Source organism: Theropithecus gelada, chromosome 11 (genome assembly GCF_003255815.1).
Source record: "Theropithecus gelada isolate Dixy chromosome 11, Tgel_1.0, whole genome shotgun sequence".
Taxonomy (NCBI): Eukaryota; Metazoa; Chordata; class Mammalia; order Primates; family Cercopithecidae; genus Theropithecus; species Theropithecus gelada.
In genome coordinates, this window is record NC_037679.1 from 60,112,210 (window position 1) to 60,138,901 (window position 26,692).

A 26,692-nucleotide genomic window follows, 5' to 3' on the forward strand; every position below is an offset into this window, starting at 1 on the left:
CAAAACCTTATGAGGTATGAATTGTTACCCCATTTTACAGGTGAAAAAACTGAGGCAAAAGTTTAAATAAATGCACTAAGTAACATAGGTAGTAAATGATGTGGCCAAGATTTGAGCCGAGAATTCTGGCTACAGCATCCACATTTTAGCCACTACTTTGTACTAACCTCATCTTATCCCCCAGGGTGTGTGTTTCCCAAGTTCTGACTTTGGGTCTTTTATCAAGTAAGGTAGATGATGTGTCTCAACAGGAAAAGGTATTTTTGTAATGATTATTTGAGGTGGAAAGGAGGAAGATGAGAAACTTTACGTCACCTGGGCCCCATCTGCTCAGCTGAGTTGGAGAGGAAGCTATCTGATGAGGCTGAGGGAGGCAGCTAAGTTTCCGGCCTCAGGGAGCCTAGGAAAGACGGTGAGGATACAATAAAACAGGAAGCACTAAATGAAAAATTTGCTGCACAGGTAAGCGTGCTCAGTGTTATTTCCTTGACTGGGTTTTGCCACTGTGCCCTGTCTATGTCCAAGGTGTCTGCACCATGTAGCGTGCAAAGTGCAGAGGGAAAAGGGACTGAAGGAGGATCATCGCCCCACACCTGCCCGATGGAAGGTACTTTGTTCGGAGATGATGAAGGAATCAGAAAACTGCACAATGTGACCTTTGTCATTAGAGACTCTTGAACGTTTGAGAAATGGACCATCCATGTACTGGCAGATGAATGAGAGTTCAAGGGCATTACATGATAAGAACTAATTGCAAGATTAGAGACTGTAGTGGGTCAGAGGAACTGAAGTGTGTCAAGGGGAAGGTACAGCTCTAGATAGTTCTTACTAAGGTCTTTGACAGCTGATCAAGAATCAGGAGGACATTTCAGCCTGGATGATGCCATGGGTCAAGCATGGGAGAGGGGAGAAACAGACAGTTCTTCAAGAGCTTAGGCCAAAGGACTCTCAACATTCTGTGCTTCCAATCTATCCCCCACCCAGGATAGATTTCTGTTAAGTTACTATTCAGAACCAATGCAGGCTTAAAACAATGAATATTTATATTGGTATTGAATCCATTAGACTGCATGGTATAGTGGAAAAAGACAAGGTTAAAATATCAGTTACTCACTTTGTTGTGTGACCTTGGTCAAGTAACTTCTCGAGCCTCAGATTTCCCATTTGTAAAACGTAGATACCAATTCTCAGGCTCTTATGGTTGTGATGATACATTAATGGGATAATGATCAATATCTAGTGTAGTGCCTGACATTTAATAGTGTCAATAATTTTTTAGACTAAGAACAAATTGGATGATGTAATTTATTGACTGATAATTCATTTCTAAAGATGTGACTTCAGAATGTTCTATAAATATTAACATTTTCAAATGCCTGGAGTATATTTTCTATCTTGCATACTAGCTATTTATTTATAAATCTCTCTTTCTACCATTGACTTAGCCTTTGTGTGAGGAGAGCTCTTTTAGGCTAGGCCCTTTATCTGTACTTTGAGGACCCTTAATTCCTAGAGGAAGAACATGGATTTTTCTCAGGCATTAAAGATTCCTTCCAAATTTCCATGTAACATACCCATTTTCCTCATATCTATCTTCTCCTGGTAATATTCTTGAATTATTTTTTATTTTTAACATTTTTTTGCTATGATCTACATTCTTATATTTTAAAAACACAATTTCAAGTACCTATGCCATTTATTTCCATGATATAATTTCTATTCTCATTTACGTCATTTTGTGCTTCCTTCAGAAAAGTTATATAAAAGCTAAAAGTGCTGTGCTGAGTCAGAATCCTGTTCTCCTCAGCCCAATAAGCCTCTGCAAAAAGGAAAAGAAGAAATGTTTTCACGAGAGCAGTCTATTTCATATTTGCAGACTGAGAGTGCATGTGTCATCTGATGTTGACTTAAAATGTCTCTCCCCTTCCCTTCATCTGTCACCCACAAATCTGTTTGCATTCTTCTGGAGTCTTGATGGGTCTACAGATGGTTCAGTTTGTACCTCCGTGGAAATGGGGAACATGCACCAGTGGCACAGAGGATGGTGGAGTGGAAGAAAACCACTCCACCATGATGTGGATGATGCATGTGGTTGATGCTGTGGTGTCTGTCTTACTTATGGAGAGAGACATCTGGGAGTAGAAGGCTCATACTTGTGTAGGCACCGGAGCATCAGAGTAGGGCATGCATTACCCGGGGGCAGCTTGCCAGCCTATCTCCCAAGGGGCCACCCAACATGATAGTCCTAACCTAGGTGAATCTCCTGAGACCAAGGCTTAGGCTCACAGCATTGTGGGCTTAGAAACAACATCTTGGGGACAGACTCATACCAAGCAATTCATGTGGAGGTAGAAGTGTGGAAGCCCAGGATGTCCATCTGTTAGTTCACACTGAGACTCCTGGCTGCCAGGTAGACAGGAACACTAGTGTGAAAACTCTCTTCCTGCACTGGAAGCCAAATCCTAATCTTTAGGTTATCTGGTGAGCACTGTTAGAATGAGGACAGTTAAATGGATAAAGGAAAGTAAAATCATGTATGTCAGGACTGTCTGGTGGTGCAACTGGAATTCTTGAGCTTAGCATATTTCTTAGATGAGCACTGCCTATGTTTATTACACTGTTTGTTTTGATGATTTCCTAGCTGATCAAGCCCTAATCTGATTTGAGTCATCCTTCCTTAAGATTTGCTAGAGTTTGCAAATTGGCCCAGGTCATATCTTCTTTTTCCCCTGGGAAAATTTAAGGTGACTCTTCTTACCTTTGACATGACCTATGACTGTCGATTTTGCAGTTTACCTCTTAGCAGAGTTGTTATTTTCCTTGTTTCTGGGTTTTTAGTAGACTTCTTATTGTAGCTCTAAAATAATTTTTAATTCTCTTTTTTACTGGTATTTCTTAGCAAGAATTCTTCTGTAGTGAAGAACTTTCCCTCATCAACTAATAAAAAATGGTTGGTAAAGGAAAGGCAGGATAAATGCTTGCTTTATTCCCTTTATTAATTTTCTGAGTAATGAGTTGGTGTCTTAGGAACCTCCAATGGTGATCAATGAGTGTTTTAAAAAAATACACATTGAACTCAGTATTTCTTTATACAGTTGATATGCATCAGTAGATGGAGTCCATATTAATGATGTAATCTATATAAGCTGATGTAATCAATACTTTTGAGGAGATTGACATGATATCTGGAATTTGCTTTAAATACTCCAGTATCTAAAAAGCAAACCAACCACAAAGGGAGTGGGGTCGATGAAAAAAGATTAGAAAAGTCTTGATATTTGTTGACACTGGTTGATGAGGACACGGAGTTCATTATACTATTCGTTTTGCTTTTGGTATGTTTGAAATATTTCTGAATAAAATAGTTCTCAAGATGCATATAATTCTAAGGTTATCAAGAGTGTAAATGTGAGTTCAGCCAACGACTTTGGCCTATCTGTGAATCTTGTGGAGAAAGTTCTTGATTTTTATTGAAGTTCCAGAGACCCCAACAGTAGTTCTTAAGCCCTATTGCTTTGGCAACAGCATGCCAAATATGTGCACATATTCCCAGCATTTTGGAAAGAATTTTTATAAGAATCTTCAGATTCGACTGATTGGATCCTGATTCATAACAGTCTTGTCTTGGTAACTAAGGATGTCTACTTTTGAGTGATGCATACCTTAAGAATTTAAAACATGGTTGCTTCTGTTCTCTGGACTTCATATAAGAACGTAACAACCTTTTAGCCATTCTGAAGTCTAATGGTGCCATTTCTCATTCCAGGTTTAAGTTTATCTATTCATGGGGCTGAAAAGCGTTTGCAAATCCATCAACGGCGAAGTGTGGCAAGCCACCCAGCATCACGTCGTCGCCTGCCTGTGGTCAGGCATTCCTCACTCCCACCAGGCAGAAGGTCAATAAAAATGGAGGCGAGCTCTTCTGGAATCACTAATGGAAAAACCAAAGTCTTCCACCCAGGTGATGCATGGGGAAGTTCAACGGGGACCCATTTCAGCAGCAACCTGACCACAGCCTGCCTTATATTTTTATTATGTAATTATGCCATACTTTCAGCTAAGCTTGCTTTTGTTAGGGGTCTTGTTTTATTTCCCCTTCTCTTCGCCTCAGTCAGTGGTAAATATCACCAAGACAAATAAGAGGGGAGAGAGCTTGATGGATCAGAGAAGGTTGAGGCTATGTGCACAGTGGTAGAATCTAAATGAAACTCGGAGTGCATAAACTCTTTCTTAGTTCAGGAAAGCTCATTATATAATAAAACAAAATAGAGATTTGGCCATTTTCCTGATAATTTGTTCTAAGATTGCTCAGGAAAAAAATTAAGCCAAAAAACACCCACACTTTGAAACCTAGGTTATCTGTGTTGGCTTGTCCACATCCTCCTGAGATCACGAGAGAAGACCGGAGTCATTATGTTGTTTTAAGTCTTCTGGGAAGCATCTGTGATCTCTTTAAAATATTAAAGTGATTCTACATTAAAGGAAGTAAAAACATTTTATGTGCTCATTTGGGGGAAAAGCTCATTTACGTATTCATTCATTGATTGAACAAATATTTATTGAGTGCCAACTACGTGCTAGGCATTGTTTTGGGTTCAAGGAAATATCAGTGACCAAGGCAATGTTCCTGCAAAGTGACTTTATAGAAACATCAATTGTGAGAGAATTCATAAGTCATTTAGAACAACTCTCACCCAATCCTGATTCCTCTCTGTAATGTCCTAGTAGATGGCCACACAGCTGCTACTGAAGCCAAGCCTCCATCTCTACTCATGTCACCCCGTCTTCTTTCTCTTAGCATGTAACCTTGTTTCCTAACCCACCAAGAAACACCAGGGCCATTGGGCATGAATTACTGGAAGTCCCTTATCCTCTCTCTTCAAATGTATTGCTCTTTACACATCCTTCTCCACTTTCCTCCAGTTTTCAGAAGATGAGGGGCCTCCTACTACTGTCTTTGACCAAGCCTTCACCCATGACCTTTAGCCAGGAGAATGTGTCCTCTTGTTTTTGTCTCTTTCACCCCTCCACGCTGCTAGCTGTTCACCCTCAGTCTATGAAAAGGCTCAAGCTTCTACCATTCTGATCATTTGACACTGTATCCTTTTCCCTCTTCTGCCACTTTGCCCTCCTGCCTTCCAAGCCAAACTTCTGAAATTATAATTTACTTTTGATTGCTCTGTTGTATCGAGAGCAACCAACACAATCTGGTTTCTAGCTTCTCCATTCCATCCTGGCTGCTTTTGAGGCCCTCAGTGACCTCCTTTTATCACAATGTAGTATGTTTGGCAGACTTTCCTGAGGCACCAGACCAAGGTGGACAACCCATTTGTTCCCCAAACACTGTTCCCTTGGCTTCCGTGACAATCTTAGGGTTCTCCTCTTATTTTTCTCACATGTAACTTTCCTGGTTTCTCCCACTCTAGCATCTCTCTCCTCCTCTTGCCTCCTTTCCCAGGACATACCAAATCCAGAATGATTCATCTCTACCCCTGATCAGTTACTGTGCTTGTTCTACTGATTACAGGGTCCAGTTCAAACCTCTTAGCATGTTAAAAACAAATGCCTTTTGTGATCTGACCCCTACTGCTTTTCACCCTTCATTTTTTGCCCTCATCTTCCTTAAGCTTTATTACTATATTACATCAATCAGGGTTCAATCAGAAAAGCAAAACCAGTAGATAGTAAGTACTAGAGATTAATTACAAAGAATTGGCTTTCATTGTGGGAGACGGCTAGGCAAGTCTGAATTCATGGGTCAGGCTATCTGCAAGGGCAGGCTGGAACTCTTGGGCACAGCTCTTAAAAGCTTCAGCTCTGCTTTTAAGGCTTTTCAACTAACCTAGATTATCAAGGAGAATCTCCTTTACATAAAGTCAACTGACTATGAACTTTAATTGCATCTACAAAACACCTTCACAGCAACACTAGATTAGTGTTCATTGAATAACTGGAGACTGTAACCTGGCCAAGTTGGCTCATCAAATAGACCATCACATCTGATTATATCAATGTGCTTTCACTTCTCTAAATACGTGATGCTGTTTCATGCCTCCCAACCTTTGCTCCTGCCGTTCTTTCTTCCCAGGATGCCCTGGTTTTGCCCCGTTATCTTTGAACATGTCGAAATTACTTGTCTATCTGTCCACTGAAAGATCTTTAAGGGCAGGGATTCTGGATTATTTATCTCTGTACTCCCAAGAAATATTTGTACGGTAGGGCTGAACAAAACCTTCATTAGCTGTGTTTTAGACTACTACAATAGCTTCTGAATTTTTCTGCCTGCCTTTCTTTCAACAAGTACCTGATTTACATCAGTAAACAAAGCAGACAAAAGTCCCTGCCCTTGGGGAGTTCACATAGCAGCTGCAAGAGATAATAAATAAATATATTAAACCGACCAACTGTGTAATCTATATTATAGTTATATATAAGCCATACGTAATATATAGTGTTTAGGGAAAGGATAAGTATTATGGATAAAAGAAAAAGTAGGGGAAGACGGTAGCATGTTGCAATATTAAACATGGTGATCAGGGTAGGCTGAGTCACGAAGATGTGTAACCACTGACTAGAAGTTTCTGAGACAGCCATGTGAATGTCTAAGCAACTTCATTCCAGCAAAGGGACAGTTAGTGGACAGCTTGTAGGGTAAGGGTGAGTCTGGTGGTTTGAAGAACAGTATGGAGGCTCCTGAACTTGAAGTGGAGTGAGTGACGTGGGGAATCATCTCAGTGAGGTTGTAGGGACTAGATCGGGCAGGACCTTATAGGCCATTGTAAGGACTTTGAGCCCTATGTGAAAGGAAGGTCTTACAGGGTTTTGAGCAGAAGAATTCCATAATTTGATTTATATTTTAACAGGATGTAATATAGACTATGGGGAGAATAGATTATAGGAGGAGAGGATAAAAGGAGAAAGGTCAGATAGGAGGCCTCCAGAATGATCCAGTGGAGAAATGATGGTAGCTCTGACTCGGAAAGGCAGAAGTGATGGTGAGAATTTAGAGTCTGGATATATTTTAAAGCTGGACCAACAAAATATCCTAATGGATTGGATGTAGGGTAAGAGAGAAAGAAGAGCAAAGGATGACTGAAAAGTTTTTTGGCCTGAGTAAAATCAGCTGAGATGGAGAAGGCTGCAAGAGAAGCAAATTTGGTGGGTTTGAGGGCAAAGGTGGGGCTGAGCTCAGAAGTTTGATATTGAGAGCTGGCAAGATATTGTGGGTGGTAGTTTGACCTCCCTGTCTGGAGTTTGAAAGATGATTGGTCTGTGAAAGAGATATAAAACTAATAGTTGTTGACATATAAGTGCTATTTAAAGACATGAGATTGAAAGAGATGACCAAGGGAAGAAGTATAAATGTAGAAGGGAGAGCATCAAGGGCTGAGATCTGGGACACTCCAATAATAAAGGGTCAAAGAGGACATGAACCACCAGTAAAGAAGGCCAAGAAAGAACCACCAGCAAAGATGGAGAAAACCCAGAAGTGCCACATCTCAGAAATTACAAAAGTTTATCAAGAAGAGAATAATGGTTTTCTAGGTTAAATGTTGTTGAAAGTCAAATAAGATGAGGACTGAGAATTAGTCATTGATTTTAGTAAAGTGGAGGTCAATGGTAATTTTGTTAAGAGCCGTTTTAGTGGAGTGGTGGGGATGAAACCTTGATTGAAGTGGATTTAAGGGAGATGAGAGGGTATAAATTAGATGCTCTGAATATAGGCAACTTTTTTGAGCAGTTTTGCTATGAAGTGTAGTGAAGAAATAGGGCAGCAGCTGGAGGAGAAGTAAGGTCAAGAGTTTCTTTTAAAAATAGCAGCTCTCCAGCAGATAATTTATGGTGTTCGAGAGAGGGGAAAATTTGTGATGTGGGCATCAGTGAGAGGTTGAGAGCTATGCACAACAGGACCATGGATAGTTTATCTGTGATAACTGGTGGGAAGGAGGAGTATGTACATATTGGCAGGTATGCTGAGGGTCTAATAAGTTCTTTTCCTATGTTGTCAGCTTTATCTTTAATGTGAGAAGCAAGGTCATCTCTAAGAATGAGAATGGAGCCACAGGGAGAAAGAGAGAGAGAGAGAGAAAGACATGGAGAAGGAAAATATGTTTGCCAACTTACATTAAAGAGGATGTGAGATTCATAGTCATGAAACTAAAGTAGGACTAGTTATCATCATTGTGTAGCTTTTAATTTTGTATAGCTGCATGAGTAAAGACATAGAGTTGGTGGTGAGTTGGATTTGAACAGGAGTGTGGAAAGGAAGTAGGAAAGAGAGAAAGGGAATCGAAGGTGCATGGAAGGGAGTGATGATAGTGATTCATTTTGTGATTTGGTAAAGAGAGTACAAGATATCAAGGGAATGAAGTACAATGAAAAGTTGGTAGGATCAATTGGTTGAAGTTTCCAGAGGGTTCAAAAAAGTGTGGGGGTTAGGGTAATAGAAGGAGGATCTGGAAGGATAAGAGAGGTGATGAGAGAATGGAATGTGTGGCACTAATATGGTGGCACATATCTTAATAACATTTATTTAATTTTATTATAGTAATATCAACACAAGATGCTGTTATTGGTAATGACAAGGCTTAGGCCAAGGTACAAAATAAGGAACTATAAAGGGTAGAGGGCAAGATCACTGAATGAAAAATTCCTAGGGACTGAGAGAGCAGGATGTGAAAAGGATTGAGTCAAGAATTGAGTAGTTTTGGGAAGAATGATAGGCCAGTCGTTAACTTTGTTGAGAAATAAGGGAACGTAATCTGGCAGGTAGCAGGAGAGTACAAAGATAAAGGGTAGAAGATGATGTAATATAACAACCTGAGATTCAAGGCTGAAGGTGTTTAGGCAATAGGGAAGAAGAATGTCTGAAGGTGGATTTGAGACTCAAGAAATCCTCCTTCAGATGCATTGGTGCCAGGGCTATTGGAGAAAAACAGTTCTAAGTGAAAGAGCCACAGGGAAGCGTGACCTCTGGGAAGATCCAGGTTTTCCTTAGAGCAAGAAGGTGAATGGGGCAATCTGAGAAGAGATTGGTGATGGTCAGAGAAGTCTGGAGAGTCCAGTGGAAGGTTTTAGATGTTAGACGATTGTCTTCAGTGGTTCTCTCTTATTTAATTTTCCAGACGACACCAAGGTTCTCCTCCAGAGAAGATAATTAGTATCAGCCCTCCTATTCTTAAAATTATTGTGGGCTATCCAGAAGAAAGTACAGCCTTGTGAGCCCAGCTTTTCAAGCCCTCTCCAAGTTACCCTTTCCCTACTTTTCCAGGCTTATCTCATTTTACACTGTCATTATCCGTATTATTCAGCTTCAGCCATCCACAGCCTTTTTACTATTTCTCAAGTAGGCTTTTACTCTTCCATTTCTTTGCCATTGCTCAAGCTCCTCTCTCATCTTGGAATATCCCTTCCCCTAATAAATGTCTGCTAACCCCTCTCATTCCTCAAAATGTAACTTAAATTCCGCTTCCTCCAAGAAGCTTTCTAGATCTTATAGTCAGAATTGTTCCCCTAGTTCCCCACGCTTCCACAGAACTTAGAAGCCTTATCAAAGTCCATCTGTTTCTATGGTCTTATAGTTCTCCCAGAAGGCCGGAACTCTCCTCGGTTCATCTTTGCATCTTCTGTCACTCCTGACATCATGCATTATCCCTAGTAGGTTCTTAATAAATGATTATATGTTGTTTGTCAAAATCTGTTCTACTCACCAGATACAGGTTAGCACTTTGAAGTTATATGGCATAAATCTTACTCTTCTTTCATATGACAATCCTTCAGTTGTTTAAAAAACTCATCCCTAGCTATTTTCCAGGTGAAACATTTCCTAGTGTGTTCAGTGCTTCTTTGAATGACATGACATTCAACTTCTTTACCATTGCACCTTCTCAGCTTTTAGAAATATTCTTGTTTCATTGCTATCTCTTTGAAAATGCAGTGCCCAGAATTGAGTATTCAGTTAAAGTCAAATGCAGGAAGTGTAGATTCAGTCTTTCCTTTCCTTTAATTGATATCCTGTGTTGATATTACTATAATACAATTAAATAAATGTTATTAAGATATGTCCTAATGGTGTTTTACCAACGTGGGCTAATTCAGCCCACATTGTGACTTAATATCTCAAGTATCTTCCCTCACCTTAAAAATACATCACTTGGACAGGTATGGTGGCTCACACCTGTAATCCCAGCACTTTGGGAGGCCAAGGCAGGTGGATCACCTGAGGTCGGGAGTTCGAGACCAGCCTGACCAACATGGAGAAACCCTGTCTTTAATAAGAATACAAAATTAGCTGGGCATGGTGGTGCATGCTTGTAATCCCAGCTACTCGGGAGGCTGAGGCAGGAGAATCGCTGAACTCAGGAGGTGGAGGTTGTGGTGTGCCAAGATTGCGCCACTGCACTCCAGCCTGGGCAACAAGAGTGAAACTCCATCTCAAAAAAACAAAAACAAAAAACAAAACAAAAAAATCGCTTTACTTATCTACCCATCATTTTATCATAGATCCTTAAACCCTACATATGTCGAGTATTGGTTGAAAATATAAATAAAGCCAATCCTCTAGCCTAGAATTATAATTAAGAAAAAATATATTAAGTTACAATTAGAAACTTGTTATTTAAAAAAGTATTTTTAAAACTTATATTATTCTGGCAAGGTAGCATACGATTTCAGTTCCATTCTGTTTATTTTTAGTGTACTTGCACAAATGCATCATAGTTCTCTGTTGGGAGATTATGGAAGAGCTCTCAAACTGAGTTTCTTATTTGCAGTGAGTCATAGATCTTAGAAGCAGCTTGGGCAATTTAGTCATATTGAGGCCTATTAAGTCATCCATCTATTTTTTACAAAGTTAATAATCCCTGTTCCCAAAGTGCTCTCTAAGGCCCACTCAGACTGGTTACTAAGTACAAAAAGAGAGAATTTGGGAGTCTTGTAGATTTTCTGTTCCATCTGCCTGAACAATTTCAGTTTGTTTATCCCCCTTTGAGTTTACAAACATTTCTGAGTGCCTACTGTTTACTAACAAGCATTTATTGGGAAGATGCCCTCCTTGGAGCATTTTGAAATGGTGCAGAACTCTATTAAACATGGGTCTTAAGGCTCTCAGTCATGTCCAAGAGACAATCAATCAGGGTTGTTTGTAACCAACAAGAGAAACTAATCATTTAATCCAAAGAAGGAATTTAAATTTGAAGAATGTAGATGGAAAACCTAAAGAGCCAGCCTTGGAAAAGGAATAGAGAAATCAAGAATAGCTATTTGATTAGAATAGAATATCTTCCATTTGACGATCTGGAATGATTGAATTCTTACCAGTTTTTCTAGTTTTGCATCATTTGGCTCATGTTTTGGAGATTTAGGAGGACAGTTCTATTGGCTATGCACCTTTCCCTTGGTTGGATAGACAGTGATGAGACAAATGATAGGAAAGAAGACCTCTCCCTTCAGCCTTCATCGTGGGAGGGTAAGACCCCTTGATTTCTTTTGCCACCTTGACTACACACAGTGAGGGAGAGGGACTTCACCAAAAGGAAGTAGAGGTGATGTTACGAAACAACTCTATGTGGAAGAATGCCCGCTACAGGGACATGTGCTTAAGCTGCTATGATAGAAGTCAAACTGTATTAAGGGCTGGAACAGAGAAATAAATAAGGTTATGGGAGCATAACCTTATTGTGCTGAGGAGAATTTAGACAGACTCATAAGACACATGGTCTACCAATTTGACTTTGAAGGCCAACTAGGATTTCAACAGGAGGAAGAGGCATGACCATTTAGATGCAGGAAAGAGCATAATGATAGGAACAGTGCATTATACTGGTTCTGAAAGCAAGCTTTATTGTTAAGTGTTTAAAAGCTAGATATGTCACCTGATGGCTATTACAGCCTTGGACAAATTACTTAATTTCTCTGAATCTTAGTTTCTACATCAGTAAAATGAGGAAATTAATACCTACCTTATAGCATTAGGGCTGCCAAATTAAATACAGTGTTCCTAATTAAATTTCAATTCAGATAAACAAGTATTTTTGAAAGTATGTCCCAAATATTGCATATGACACACATAATAAAAAATTATATTGTTTGTTTGAAATTCAGATTTAGCAGGACATCATGTTTTAATGTATTTTATCTGGCAAACCTACATAGCCTCATTATGGCAATTAAATAATTCATGTAGAATGTCCAGTTTGATTTTTGGCACATACTTGATGTTCAGTAATAAATGGCTGATAAATAAAGAAATCATTTTTCTTGTCACCATCATGATAAGCAAAATTCATAACCCTGAAAGTACCTATGCCCCTAGAATCCTTGTTGTCTCAATCACCACTTCATTTAGCAGTTTCCCAGTTAATTTGTGCTAAAATACCAAAAAGATGGTCTCCCATTATGCTGTAAAATTACAGAAGCCATTCATCTTCATCTCGTATTTGTATGGTTTCTCTTTCCTACTGTTTCAATTCTTTCTCCTGTTTATCAATTTCATTTTGACCTTACCCTTTAGACACTCATAATTGATGAATATTATTTTCTGCTTCCTTTATGGACCAATAATGTAAGTGGTAAATGGTACTAGGTTTGGGACTATAAGAGTCAAGAGCAGAGTAAACGGAGGCACTGATTTTGGGTTTTTTTAGTTTGAAACTATAAAGCTTAGTGGATATAGATCATATTATCCCAGCTAATGACTATGCAATATAAAATAGAATTGGAAGCTTTCTGAAATCTAAAATACTTCTTCTATTGCTTTTTCCTTATCTGTTAGGCCCATCATACAATCCTAGAGAAGTGTCATTAATCACAGAATATGTTCTTTAGCCTCATTTAGAATTTGTAAAATAATGTTTTGCCGATACGTGTCATTCCCAAGTAATTTCTAATACAGTTTCTTATTATCTCACTTTTTAAAACCTATGGCCCTTTCTGCATTTATGAATGATTATTGTTCCCTATGAATCTATCTAGTATTTAAATGTTAGGATACATTGATTTTTCCGGGAGAGAAACATTAGGATTTTGTTGTTTCCAGAAGGCTAGAATGATTAGTACTGTCTGTATACTTAGGCATTAAATGCATAGTTTGATAATAATAAAATTATAGCTACAATATATTAAGCTCACTACCATATTCCCAACCTCAAAAACTGTTAAACTATTTTTATTCATTATCTCATTTAATTCCTATAATATTCTCATGCTATTTTCTTTATTTTATGGGTGAGGAAACTAAGGCATGAAGAAGGGTAAGTACCTTGCCTAAGGTTATACAGCCAGTAAATGGTGAAGGCAATATTCTAGCTCAGGTGTTCTTACTCTCTCATTTAATGTGCTATTACTTTCTTCTTCAGACAACTTGGCGGAAACATTTCTAGCAAATTAGCATAAAAAAACCTTAGAAAATTTAAATTAAAAACACTGCAGTAGCTCAAACCTTAGCATAAGAAAACCATACTGAAGAAGGGACCAGTTAGGTTCTGTTGAATGCATGTGTAATCACCTTCACAGTTTATTATTTCTTTCAATGTAAGTGATATTCCACTTTGTAGCTTCTCTTTTTGGTCTACTGTGCTCTGGACTTTTGTTTTTTCATCCTCCCTTTTTTGTGATTCTGTTATAATAAAATTCATTCCTATTTCCCTGAGTTTCAAAGATTACTTTCTGGAACCAATGTCAAGGCCTGGTCTCAAGTTAGGGAACAGACCATCTCCTGTTTCTCCCTTTAAAGAGTAGTACCAGAGGCTGTGGGAAGAGGGAGAGGAGAGGACCGTTAAGGAGAGACTTTTAAAAGAAGAAGGACAGCCAAGAGAGACTTGTCCCTAGTTCTGCCAAGAGTCAAGATAAACTCATGCTTTAGGGAAACAAAAATAAGGAAAAGATAAATATATGGCCAATCTTTAGAACGATAACAATCATGATACTACAACCCTACATGTACTTGATAATTCTGTTGTTTCCAAAGGGCTTTCACAAATTTTTCTCCTGCACTTCATTTAATCCTCATAGCAGCCTGTGAGGTGGAATTACACCTATTTTACTATGGCACAGGAAGTGAAGTTACTAACTCAAAAGTACAAAATTAGCAATTGACAGACCCCGACTAAAACCCACGTATTTAATTTCTGATGGGGCTGGACGCAGTGGCTCATGCCTGTAATCCCAGCAGTTTGGGAGGCTGAGGTGGACAGATCACCTGAGGTCAGGAGTTTGAGACCAGCCTGGCCAACATGGTGAAACCCTGTGTTTACTAAAAATACATAAATTAACCAGACATTGTAGTGCAGGCTTGTAATCCCAGCTACTAGGGAGGCTGAGGCAGGAGAATTGCTTGAACCTGGGAGGTAGAGGTTGCAGTGAGCCGAGATCGCACCACTGCACTCCAGCCCAGGTAACAGAGCAAGCCTCTGTCAAAAAGAAAAAAGAAAAATGCTGAGGCAGGAGAATCGCTTGAATCTGGGAGACAGAGGTGGCAGTGAGCCGAGATTGTGCCACCGCACTCCAGCCTGGGTGACATCTCAAAAAAAAAAAAAAAAAAAAAAAAGTTTTTATGGGTGTTTTTTCCATGGTGTCAACTTTTTTTCTTGAAGATGAGCGTTAGTTGAGAGTAAAATTTTGGGGGCTTTCTATCCCCTTTTCTGAAAATAGACACTTTATTGAGAAGTGTGGCTGAGGTTTGCTTATAGGATCTAAGGAACCTGGCTGCTCTCTTGAACAGAACTGAAGCATGGATGAGATAATCAGTCTTCCTATTTGTGAATGGATTTTAGGGGTTGCTGGAAGATAAATTGTATGGAAAAAGCGGCAAGGGCTACTTTGGACTTCTGTTTTATTTCTCATTGCATTGAAGGTGAATGTGGTGGCTTTCAGAACAGTTAGTGCTGTGGTTTAGAAATAACACTCTAATTATCCTTCATTTGAATCTCTTCCTCTTTAAGTGGGTTTTTTTAGATGTGTGATGTGAGTTTAGTCAATAGGTGGGGGTGCTTAGGAAAACAAGCTATTTTGGTCCTTGGCAAATGTGGGCATTGGTATCTGTGTTCCTTGCTATCATTTGCTGAGTAACAAAATTATTTTTTTTCTAAAAATACATACCACATTCTTCTCTTATTTGCATTTGCTTTTCATTTTACTGAGGGACATATACATACACATTTTGATCTATAGGATGCATTTAGAGGGAATTTTCTGAAAAATCATTTTACAACCTTTTGAGCACAGAAAGTGAATGAAGAAGAGCCATAAAAAGGCAGCCACAAAGAAAAGCAAATGATTAATTTCTGGGAAAGAGCGTTGTGTTTTGTGGAATTTAAAACTGCTTCTTTTGCCTGAGGCTATTTCAAATAATTTTATATTTTAGAAACTTGCAGAGATTTAAGTACAGCAATGCGCCCCTTATCCATAACTTTGTTTTTCATCATTTCAGTTACAATAAGAATTCTGAGAGAAAGACAGAGAGAAATTGTTCTATTTTACCATTATTTTTATAATTGTTCTATTTTGTTATTAGTTATTGTTGTCAATCTGTTGTTGTTCCTAATTTAAAGATTAAATTTTATTATAGGTATGTATGTATAGGAAAAAAAGCATATATATACACACACACACACATCTATATATCTATATATCTCTCTATATATAGGGTTCAGTACTATCTACAGTTTCAGATATCCACTGGGGGTCTTGGAATGTATCCACTGAAGATAGGATGGGATGCTTTAACCATTTAGCTCAGGATCACACAACTATAACTAGTAGAGTTGAGATTTAAAACCTAAGCCCTTCCATGGTGGATAGTCAGTTAATAGTGGGCTTTTACTGGGCTTGATTGTTTGAGTTTGAGCTGACAGGCCGATGCACAAGAGGGGCGGAGTCCTAGCTTTTTTGAAGATTGTCGTTTTGCAAGGGCAATATTCCTTCTCACATTCCTCTCAAGCCCTTCATATATGAAGACTTATCATTCAAGACAAAAGAGTTAACAACATTTAGTGAGGCTGAAAATTGCACCGTTTCTGTTCTATAATGCTGAGTTTGTCTCTTCTCCTCATCTGCAAGAGTCCTTGTCATCACAACAGACCTCAGCATCTAGGAAATTGGAAGATACCACAGAATTCTGCCTATGTGATTCACCAATCCTTCCTGCTGTTTGAAGCCTTGCAATTCTGACTTCCAGGCCGTCTGGGGAACCTTTAGTGAAGGGATGCATTATAACTCAGGAGATCATGATCCTACCAATCCTGGAAAACATGGAAGCAATTCTGCTGAAGGAGAGCCATTACTGGCCAAAGCAGTAGAATTATTATTTCCATTTTAGACCTCAGAAATATCTGCCTACTGTTAGCCAAATGTGGTTCTCCCATCAGGACCCAGTAAAGAATTTGGCCATTAGGACTACTTAGCATTAATCATTTGAGGGAATAGCTTTAGCCTTATAGTGACTAGTGTGAGTGAATCAATATGTATAGTCCTGCTAATATGAGCCAAGCTTTCTTCTGTAAAAGAATGAACTTACATCATCATCAGATTTATAGTTTTACACAATACTAATAAAATGACATGTGTATTTGTTACACTTATGAAGCATCTTCTATTGTGAAGCTTTTTTAGTTTATGCCACACACAAAAAAAGGATTTTGGTAAGTAGTACAAATAATGTTAAAAAAAAAAAAAGATGGAACTTTTTTTTCAGAACCAGTAGCATTTCCTACATGTAAATCTATGGTTTCCAATTTCAGATTCTCCAGAAGAGCTGAACTCATTTCCTTACTCTCTTCCTCAAAGACTTATCTTGAACACTGGCTGATGCCAGCAAAGTCTGTAAGGACAGAATGGACCTCCCTCCCTTCTTTTTTATTTTTATTTTTTTAAGAGACAAGGACTCTGTTACCCAGGCTGGAGTGCGGTGGCATGATCATAGCTCACTTCAGCCTCAAACTCCTGGGCTCAAGTGATCCTCCCACTTCAGTCTCCCAAGTAGACAGGATTACAGGTATTAACCAATATGTCCAGCTAATTTTATTTTATTTTTTTAGAGATGGAGGTCTTGCTATATTGCTCAGGTAGGTCTTGAACTTCTGGTCTCATGCAGTCCTCCTGGCTCAGCGTCCTGCAGCTCTGGGGTTACAGGTGTGAGCCACCACACCCAGCCCTTCCTCCTTACTTAACACCATTCTCCATCTTAACACTGTCATAGGAATACAGAATTCACCTATGGGGAGTTCAATACAAAACTCCCAGTTTAGAAAATGGGGTCTTTGCAGCCTCTTAAGTCCAAAAATATTACATGTGAGGATTTATTTTAGATATGTAGCTCAAGTTTTGAAATATCACTGCTACCTATTCTATAAAAAAATGCTGTGCTTGAGGATTTGTATTAAATACACCTCTCAGGACAGGAACTACCAATTTTTATTTGTAGACTATAAATAGAATGTAGACAGAAGCTCAGCTGTAGCAACAGTTATTATGAAGTTATTATAGAAAATATCATTTATCCTCTTAAGTCTACTTTACACACTCCCCATCTTTTCTGTGACACGGGGAGCGTAAGAACTGATTTGTCAGACTTTCCTTTATTTTGGTTTCAATATGAAGTAACTATTCGCAGTCCCAAATTACAAGATTTTTAAAGTTGGATCGTTTTTATTTAGCCTAGTCCCCAAACCTGGAATAGGCCCTCATTTTGCAGAGAATGAATATCATATAAAATTTGTAGTGAAGCACCTTGATCTAACATGATGGGCCAAATTATTTGTGTATAATGTCTATAATTTATACTAAAGCCTCCAAAAAATTTTAGTTTCCTATATTTTCAATGAGAAAGATAAGGCTTATTGAGTTTATTATTTAATGAGTCAAGGTCACATAAAAGTACCATTCAAATCCAGGTTAGTTTAGTGCCAGTATCTCCTTTTTTGATTACTTGTGTTAATTTACACATATGAGATATATCTATAATTGATTGAACAAGGAAAGGAATTTTAAGTGATTTATTTAAAGTAACTAAACTAAGGCAATCTAATGAAATTACTAAGAATAGTGATTTGGTGAGTGAGTGGAGGGCAAGTGGAGAGTGGCAGTAATGTAAGTTATATTGTGTGTCACAGCAGAAAAACCATATATAGTATATAAAATTGGAAAATCATGCAACAATGGCACACACACATAGAAGGATCCAACAGAGACTCTTAAAAGTCCTGTTTCCACTGAGGAAAAGAATAGGGATTGCAAAAAGGGTAGCTATTGATTTTTATTATAAGCCCTTTGGTACTTTGAGATTTTGTTTATTATTTGATAAAATTTAACAAGATTTTACTGTAAAGGCAAAAAGTTACGATCTATAACATGTCTTTCATATTATCATATTATCTACTGATAACCCATCGAGATTCTTCAAATTGTAGACCAAAAAAATTGGATCATCTTTTTAGTTTATATTCATTATTGTTATTCATAATGTGAAATTGCAGTGAAAGAGCATTAACTGAACAACTAATATGTTCAAGGCCTTGTTCTATGTTTTATAGGAGATAAAACGGGGATGCAGTTTGATCCCAGGCTTCAATGTGTTACTGTGTAGTTGAGGGTGCTAGCAATGAGGAAGAAATCTAGATATGGAAAAACTAGGAACTTACATTTTCTTTGTCTGCTTCATACTATGCTAGGTACTTTACCTCATTTTTCATAGAAAACATATACTATAGAAAAGACAAAATATAAAGAGCTATGTGAGTTCAAAATATAAAGAGCTATGTGACATATTTGCTAATCAAGAAACTTATGTTTGGAACTCATTTTTGTTGTTGTTGTTTCTCTTGTATAAAAGTGCTTTGGTGCCCTGGAGGTTGAGGGTGCAGTGAACTGCGATTGAATCATTGAACTCCAGTCTGGGTGACAGAGTGTGACTGTCTAAAAATAAATAAAGAAAGAAAAAATAATGCCTAGCGGTAAGCTAGGTACAGAATGAATTTTTAAAATATTGCTTGTCCAGCTAAAGACTTTTTATTAAATGTAAGTGCTGTTACCAAGGTTACAGAATCACAATTAAGTATTGAGTATAATCACTTCTATCCGTAACATGTGGGGAAACTTAAAGACAAAATGGAGATAACATGGATTTTGTAGCTATTCTTGATTTTTTTTTTAATTGTTCAATGTGTTCCCACATCTTTAGGGATCTTCTTAACTTCCCTCTTTAATTTATTTGTTTAGCTTCCTTAGGATTGTACTTAATTGCATGTTAATTCCTGATGCCCAGTGGGGCTGTATTTTAAAGTCTTCAGTTTGAATCTATAGTATCTTTACCATCTTGCCTAGTTTTTCAAACTTTGTGTTCTGACCCAAAGTCCAGGATATCTGTGGCTATGGCAAAGAACTCAGATTCTTAGGTTTTTAGAAATCATAACAAAAAGCTATATGAGTAACAATAAATAAAATCAGAAGTATGAAGTAGACATAGTACATTTTTCTACACTGAAGTCATTTAGTCTCCTTCACTTGGGCATTGTAAGTTAAAGGTGGAGATTGTCATTTTTGAAGATGCATTGGTACACTGATCACTCTCCATTTAGGAAAGCTTACAAAAGTCCTTGTTTTACAGCTCCCTCTCCTTTGTGATGTTAGACTTAATGAACGGCTTAGTGTCAGAAGTTCCAGACCATTACATTATGCAAGAATATTCTGTATTTCTTCTAGAGCAGAGACAGAAAAATACCTTATATTTGGGGGATTCTATGTGTGATCATAATATTTAGCATGAAGAGAATGTTGCATTTTGAAGCTATTTAGTTTACACATTTTAAAAAATTACATGGCCAGGCGCGGTGGCTCACGCCTGTAATCCCAGCACTTTGGGAGGCCGAGGCGGGCAGATCATGAGGTCAGGAGATCGAGACCATCCTGGCTAACACGGTGAAACCCCGTCTCTACTAAAAATACAAAAAATTAGCCAGGAGCGGTGGCGGGTGCCTGTAGTCCCAGATACTCAGGAGGCTGAGGCAGGAGAATGGCATGAACCCGGGAGGCAGAGCTTGCGGTGAGCCGAGATCGCGCTACTGTACTCCAGCCTGGGTGACAGAGCAAGACTCCATCTCCAAAAAATAATAATAATAATAAATAATTAAAAAAATAAAAAATTACATGAATTTAGAAAATCTGTTATATTAAATTGGATATTTACCATTTACGGTTTAATATCTGCAATCTTTGTTTTCAGTCTTAAATCCTGAACTCTAAATAATTATTAAACTCCACTATCCCACTCTTGAATTTTTACATGTCTTTAAAGTTATAAAATGTTTTACACTAAGGGCAGGTGCAATGGTTCACGCCTGTAATCCCAGCACTTCGGAAGGCTGAAGCAGGCGGATCACTTGTGGTCAAGAGTTTAAAATCAGCCTGGGAAACATGGAAAAACCCTGTCTCTATACAAAATACAAAAATTAGCCAGGCATGGTGGTATGCACCTACCTGTAGCCCTTGGCTGCTTGGGGCTGAGGTGGGAGAATTGCTCGAGCCTAGGAGGTTGGGGTTGCAGTAAGCTGTGTTCACAACACTGCACTCCAGCCTAGGTGACAAAGTGAGACTTTGTCTCAAAAAAAATTTGTATTCTCATTGTGAAAAACATAAAACAGCTAAAGTATAAAACAAAATCTACCCATAATTTCACAGCTGAGAGATAACTTCTGTACCTATTTTGAGTATTTTCTTCCTGTTATATTTTTCTAGTCATATAAATGGGTATGTTTTTTAGTATGCAGTCATGCCCTGCATGATGACTTTTTCATCAGTGACGGACCACATAAACCATGGTGGTCCCATTAAGATTATACTGGAGCTGAAAAATTCCTATTGCCTAGTAATGGCGCAGCTGTGCAATACATTACTCGCGTGTTTGTGGTGATTCTGGTGTAAACAAACCTACTGTGCTGCCAGTTGTATAAAAATATAGCACATACAATTATTTACAGTATATAATACTTGCCAGTGATAATAAACTACTATGTTACTCTACTTTTTATTGTTATTTTAAAGTATACTCCTTTTACTGATTAAAAAAAAAGTTAACTGTAAGATAGCCTCAGGCAGGTCCTTTAGGAGGCATTCCAGAAGAGAGCATTTATATCACGGGAGGTGAGAGCTCCATTCATGTTATTGCCCCTAAGACCTTCCAGTGGAACAAGTGATATTGATAATCCTGACCTTGTGTAGGCCTAGGCTAATGTGTGTGTCTGTATCTTCATTTCTCACAAAAAGAGTTTTTAAAAAGTTTTTAAATTTAAAACATAGAGAAACACTTACAGAATAAGGATATAAAGAAAAAAATATTTTTTTGGAGCTATAAAATGGGTTTGTGTTTTAGGCTTAGTGTTACCAGAAAAGAGTCAAAAGTTAAAGAAAATCTAAAAGGTTACAAAGTAAAAACTTACCATAAGATTAATTTATTATTGAAGAAAGAAACATTTTAAAATAAATTTAATGTAGGCTAAGTGTACAGTGTTTATTATAAAGTCTAGTAATGTGCAATAGTATTTTAGGCCTTCACATTCACTCACCACTCAATGACTCATTCAGAGCAACTTCCATTCCTGCAAGCTCCATTCATGGTAAGTGCCCTATACAGAGAGACCACTTTTTATCTTTCATACTCTATTTTTACTGTACCCTTTCTATGTTTAGATATCCAAATACCATTGTATTACAGTTACAGTAGGTAACTGTATTAGGTAACTGTATTCAGTACAGTAACATGCTATACAGGTTTGTAGCTTAGGAGCAATAGGCTACACCATGTAATCTAGGTATGTGGTAAGCTATATCAACTAGGTTTGTGTAAGTACACTCTACAATGTTTGCACAATGATGAAATCTCCTACCGATGCATTTCTCAGAAAGTATCCTGTCATTAAGTGAGACATGACTGTACTTGGGACATGTCTCTGTCTATGTATGTATGTATGTATGTATGTATGTATGTATGTATCTATCTATCTATCTACCTACCTACCTACCTATCTATGTATCTATCTAATCTATCTATATTTTTGTATTGGTTTTCCTCACTTTTTCATTATAAACAAGCATTTTCCCACATCATTAAATATTCTTTGAAGACAGAATTTAATGACCTATGTGCCTCCTTTATGGTGCTTCTTTTGTGTCTTATATTTCTATACTGTCCTCTCACGTTTAAAAAAATTATCAGAGGTTTTTGGAATCTTTGTTATTAAAAATTCTAGTTATCTAGTAGTCATAGCTACTTCTACCTGAGTTTATGAGTCCCTGTCTATGACAAATAGCAAATAAATAAATTGGGTTTCTATTTAGGAAGTCACTTTTTTTTTAGCTTATGTAATGGGTTTTGTCTTGATCTGAAGTATTAGAACACAGGATCATTTTATTGGATTATGTTGGATTTATTTGGCAAATCCAGTTCTCTTATCTCCAACAGCCTGTGTTTGTGACTGCTTGGATATGGGTGATTTTAAAGAGTAGTGAAGAGCATGGATTGTGATTACATCTTTACACTTTAGTAACTGTGTGACTTTGGGCAAATTACTCCATTGCATCGCACCTTCTTTTCAAGATTAAAGACTAAATGATACCATGAAGTACATAGCCCAGAGCCAGGGTGATATTGAATATTCTTGTTATTTTTCTTGTCATTGTTGTAATTATGAGGTCTTTGGCCATCAAATAGAATAAAGCTGACTAGCCTTAGTCGAGACTGAAAAGCATCAGAACTTTTCTTTACCCATTTGAAGTAACTGGCCATGGAAGAAAAAGGCAAATAACCCATTTTAATCCTGGACCAGCAGGAAGGCATGTTTGTCTGTCCTAAGAAACTCTCTCATAGGCAGCTTCAGACTTTGCAATGAGGCAGCTGCATTAGTGCATCTGAAAAGTTCACTGCTGTGACTGGAATGTTGAACAGCAGTTCCTGACAGTCACCGAAATGCATACTGGGGTCTCAAGGAACGGACTTATGACTTCATTTTCATTATTCATATTGTTCAATACGTAGTCTGTCTCTATATAAATGCAGTGTTGCTTATTATTATGGATGACAATGTTAATACCTGTGGCTGCCATTTATTGAGTGCTGACTACGTGACAACTAAAGTTTTTGTGCATTATCTCATTTAATACTAGTGGCTGCTCTGCGAGGCTGTTATCGTCATCCCTGTTTCATAAAGGAGGAAACTAAAATTTAGAGAGGTTTAGCATTACCTAATAAGAATTTTAACGTTGGTCTCTCTGACTCCAGAATCGGAGCTTGTAGCTTTGCTCTTAGCTCTACTGTTTTGGTTTTGTAATTACTGCATAACCTCATTGATTCATTCAGCCTGAGAATCTACTTTGTTAAGAATATACTTTGTGCTAGGTCCTGTTCTGAGTGCTTGGGTTATAGCATGCAGACAAAGTCCCTGCCCTCCCAAGGCTTATTTTCTGTTAAATATAATAGAATATTAAGTTACCTTTAGGTGTTTTACTCCTAGAATAAGCATTTGTGTGAGGCTGTGAGTTATCTTATTCTTGAGCTTTAGGAATGTAACTGAAACTATGTATAAGGCTGAGTATACCTCCTAGGCTTAAGAGAGGATTATTTCTACAAAAAACCTGGAAGCTAGGGCATGTTCTGTTTTAGGCATCAGGCTGTTTATTTTAGCACTGGCTTTTTAGCCCTGGCAGACTTCTCAAATTGGAGACATTCTTACTGATTACTTTAAGAAGCTTTTAGAAGGTTTAGAAGGTTTATTGTTCATGATAAAGCTACTTTTTGGTACCTTGGTTTCTTTGACTTCCTTAAATGTTCTATAGGTGTATGGAGCAGCATAAAAACTTTCTTTCTTTAGGACATGCCGAAAATATGTCAGACAAACCTAGAACAAGAGGCTTAATTGCTTCATAGAAAACATTTTCAAATTCGGATACAGTTGAAAAATAAATGATGAATCAGGGAGGTTTAATTTCCATCCTTAAGAATGAATTATTATAAGAAGATGATATCTTAAAATGTTTTTGTTAATGTCACATTTAATCCATGTGGAAGCTGAAAATAATTTTAAATACCCTTAGGTAGAGGCTATGTTACATTTTTTTACCTAGGGAATTATCAGTAAATACTATGAAGTATGTATCCTTGTAAAAAACTAGTTGCCTTATTTTTGCATTGGAAATACAAGTGAACCTTTTTAGTCCCATACAATGCAAATGGCTTGTGTATGTTCCTTTTTTTTTTTTAAAGTCCTTTGTCTAAGAAGGAGGATCATTGGCAAACCAGCTAGCTGTTCACTTTGGATTTTGACATAGCTTCTCCTTGGGACCCTAATGACAGACTCTCTGATAACCAGTGCAAACTCCATGAATATCTTTCATTTCTCTAGAAGGAGGTGTGGATTTGCAAGGCTACCAGCTGGATATGCAAATACTACCTGACGGGCCAAAGAGTGATGTGGACTTTTCAGAGATTCTTAATGCAATACAAGAAAGTAAGTTTCACTCAAATTTTAAATTCTCCGTGAGAGAATAAACTATTAATACTTGGGAGGGGTAATAAACTAGAAACCTTAGATGCCAAGCTTTAAAAAATATTAACAAAATGATATCTTGAAAGAGATACTGTGCAAAATCATTTTGAGACTAGAAGAGATAGTGAAAGTGAGATTTAATTTGTGAAATTGAATCACATAATAGTGGAATTTTTGAAAAGCTGTAGCGGAATTTTCAATTCTGCATATTGTATTTCATGTTATAATAGTAAACCTTGGAGTATTGTAAATTTTTAGATTTCTTGATTAATCATAATCAAAGAAAAACCTTTAAGAAACCAAAATACAATTCCTCTGCTCAAATGGAAGTCATAAGAGGGAAACGTTGATGGAGCAAAGTGAAATCAGGAACTTCTTCTGCAAAATGAGTATCTGGAGTCATTGATGATGGGCTGCATGCAAGAAGTGAACCCTCATTTTCTAAGCATTTTGAGTAATCAAGGTTTGCTCTTCTTTGAGTATTTTACTTCTGTTTTATAGCTTTCACTCAGAATTTTATCAGAATCAACACATTTACTCAAGTTAAATATTTAGCATTGAGGATGGGTGATGTGGTGTCACATACTAAGTCATTACCATTGATATTTCATTATCAGAGCCCTAATTCTAGATGATGAAGCTCCTTTTTTAAGATCAAATAATTTATCTCATGTTGGATTTGAGGGATTTTGATGTGAAGAACATTGCATAAACAACCATTGCATTTTTTTCATAATTCTAGTTTTGGGACATTGCATTTTCTTTTCTTTATTATTATTATTATACTTTAAGTTCTAGTGTACATGTGCACAATGTACAGGTTTGATACATAGGTATACATGTGCCATGTTGGTTTGCTGCACCCATCAACTCATCATTTATATTAGATATGTCTCCTAATGCTATCCCTCCACCATCCCCCAACCCCACGATAGGCCCCGGTGTGTAATGTTCCCTGCTCTGTGTCCAAATGATCTCATTGTTCAGTTCCCACCTATGAGTGAGAACATATGGTGTTTGCTTTTCCATCCCTGTGATCGTTTGCTGAGAATGATTGCTTCTAGCTTCATCCAAGTCCCTGCAAAGGACATGAACTCATTGTTTTTTATGGCTGCATATTATTCCATGGTGTGTGTGTGCCACATTTTCTTAATCCAGTCTATCATTGATGGATATTTGGGTTGGTTCCAAGTCTTTGCTATTGTGAATAGTGCCACAATAAACATACATGTGCATGTCTTTATAGTAGCATGATTTATAATCCTTTGGGTATATGCCCAGTAATTGGATGGCTGAGTCAAATGGTATTTCTAGTTCTAGATGCTTGAGGAATTGCCACACCATCTTCCACAATGGTTGAACTAATTTACACTCCCACCAACAGTGTAAAAGTGTTCCTATTTCTTCTCCAGCATCTGTTGTTTCCTGACTTTTTAATGATTGCCATTCTAACTGGTATTAGATGGTATCTCATTGTGGTTTTGATTTGCATTTCTCTGCTGGCCAGTAATGATGGGCATTTTTTCATGTGTCTGTTGACTGCATAAATGTCTTATTTTGAGAAGTGTCTGTTCATATCCTTTGCCCACTTTTTGATGGGGTTGTTTTTTTCTTGTAAATTTGTTTGAGTTCTTTGTAGGTTCTGGATATTAGCCGTTTGTCAGATGGGTAGATTGCAGAAATTTTCTCCCATTCTGTAGGTTGCCTGTTCACTCTGACGGTAGTTTCTTTTGCCGTGTAGAAGCTCTTTAGTTAGATCCCATTTGTCGATTTTGGCGTTTGTTGCCATTGCTTGTGATGTTTTAGTCATGAAATCCTTGCCCATGCCTAGGGACATTGCATTTTCTTGTTACTTTTCTTATGAATAATTTTATGCTTTTTAGTTATCCCCGTTTATCATTATACTGTCCTCTTGACCTTATGAGATAATTATTACCTCCACCTTACAGATGGAACAACTGAGAGTGGGAGAAATTAAGTGACAAGGGAACATGATAATAATGGAGACCAGACTACAATGATGACTGTTTGTTCCTTCATTTAATTCCTTCATGAATATGCTCAGTACAGGAATTAAACACATTGAGTTGAAGGATCCTGAAACTGAAGATGATGCTACTTTTAAAAGAAATGTTTTTAGCAAAGAATATAAGGGGACCAGC

At 37.6% G+C, this 26,692-nt stretch overlaps 1 protein-coding gene across 3 annotated transcripts in view; it reads left to right on the forward strand.

Annotated features, from left to right (window-relative positions):
* Positions 1 to 26,692, forward strand: part of ANO4 (anoctamin 4) — a 408,206-nt gene that overhangs the window by 179,932 nt on the left and 201,582 nt on the right. For 2 of the 3 annotated variants that reach the window (XM_025401960.1, XM_025401959.1), the window contains 2 exons: positions 3,767 to 3,961; positions 24,387 to 24,491. In XM_025401960.1, coding sequence (XP_025257745.1) covers positions 3,907 to 3,961; positions 24,387 to 24,491 — 160 coding nt within the window. In that variant the 5' untranslated portion in view covers positions 3,767 to 3,906. The remainder of the gene's footprint in view (positions 1 to 3,766; positions 3,962 to 24,386; positions 24,492 to 26,692) is intronic. The other variant, XM_025401961.1, reaches the window with a different exon arrangement.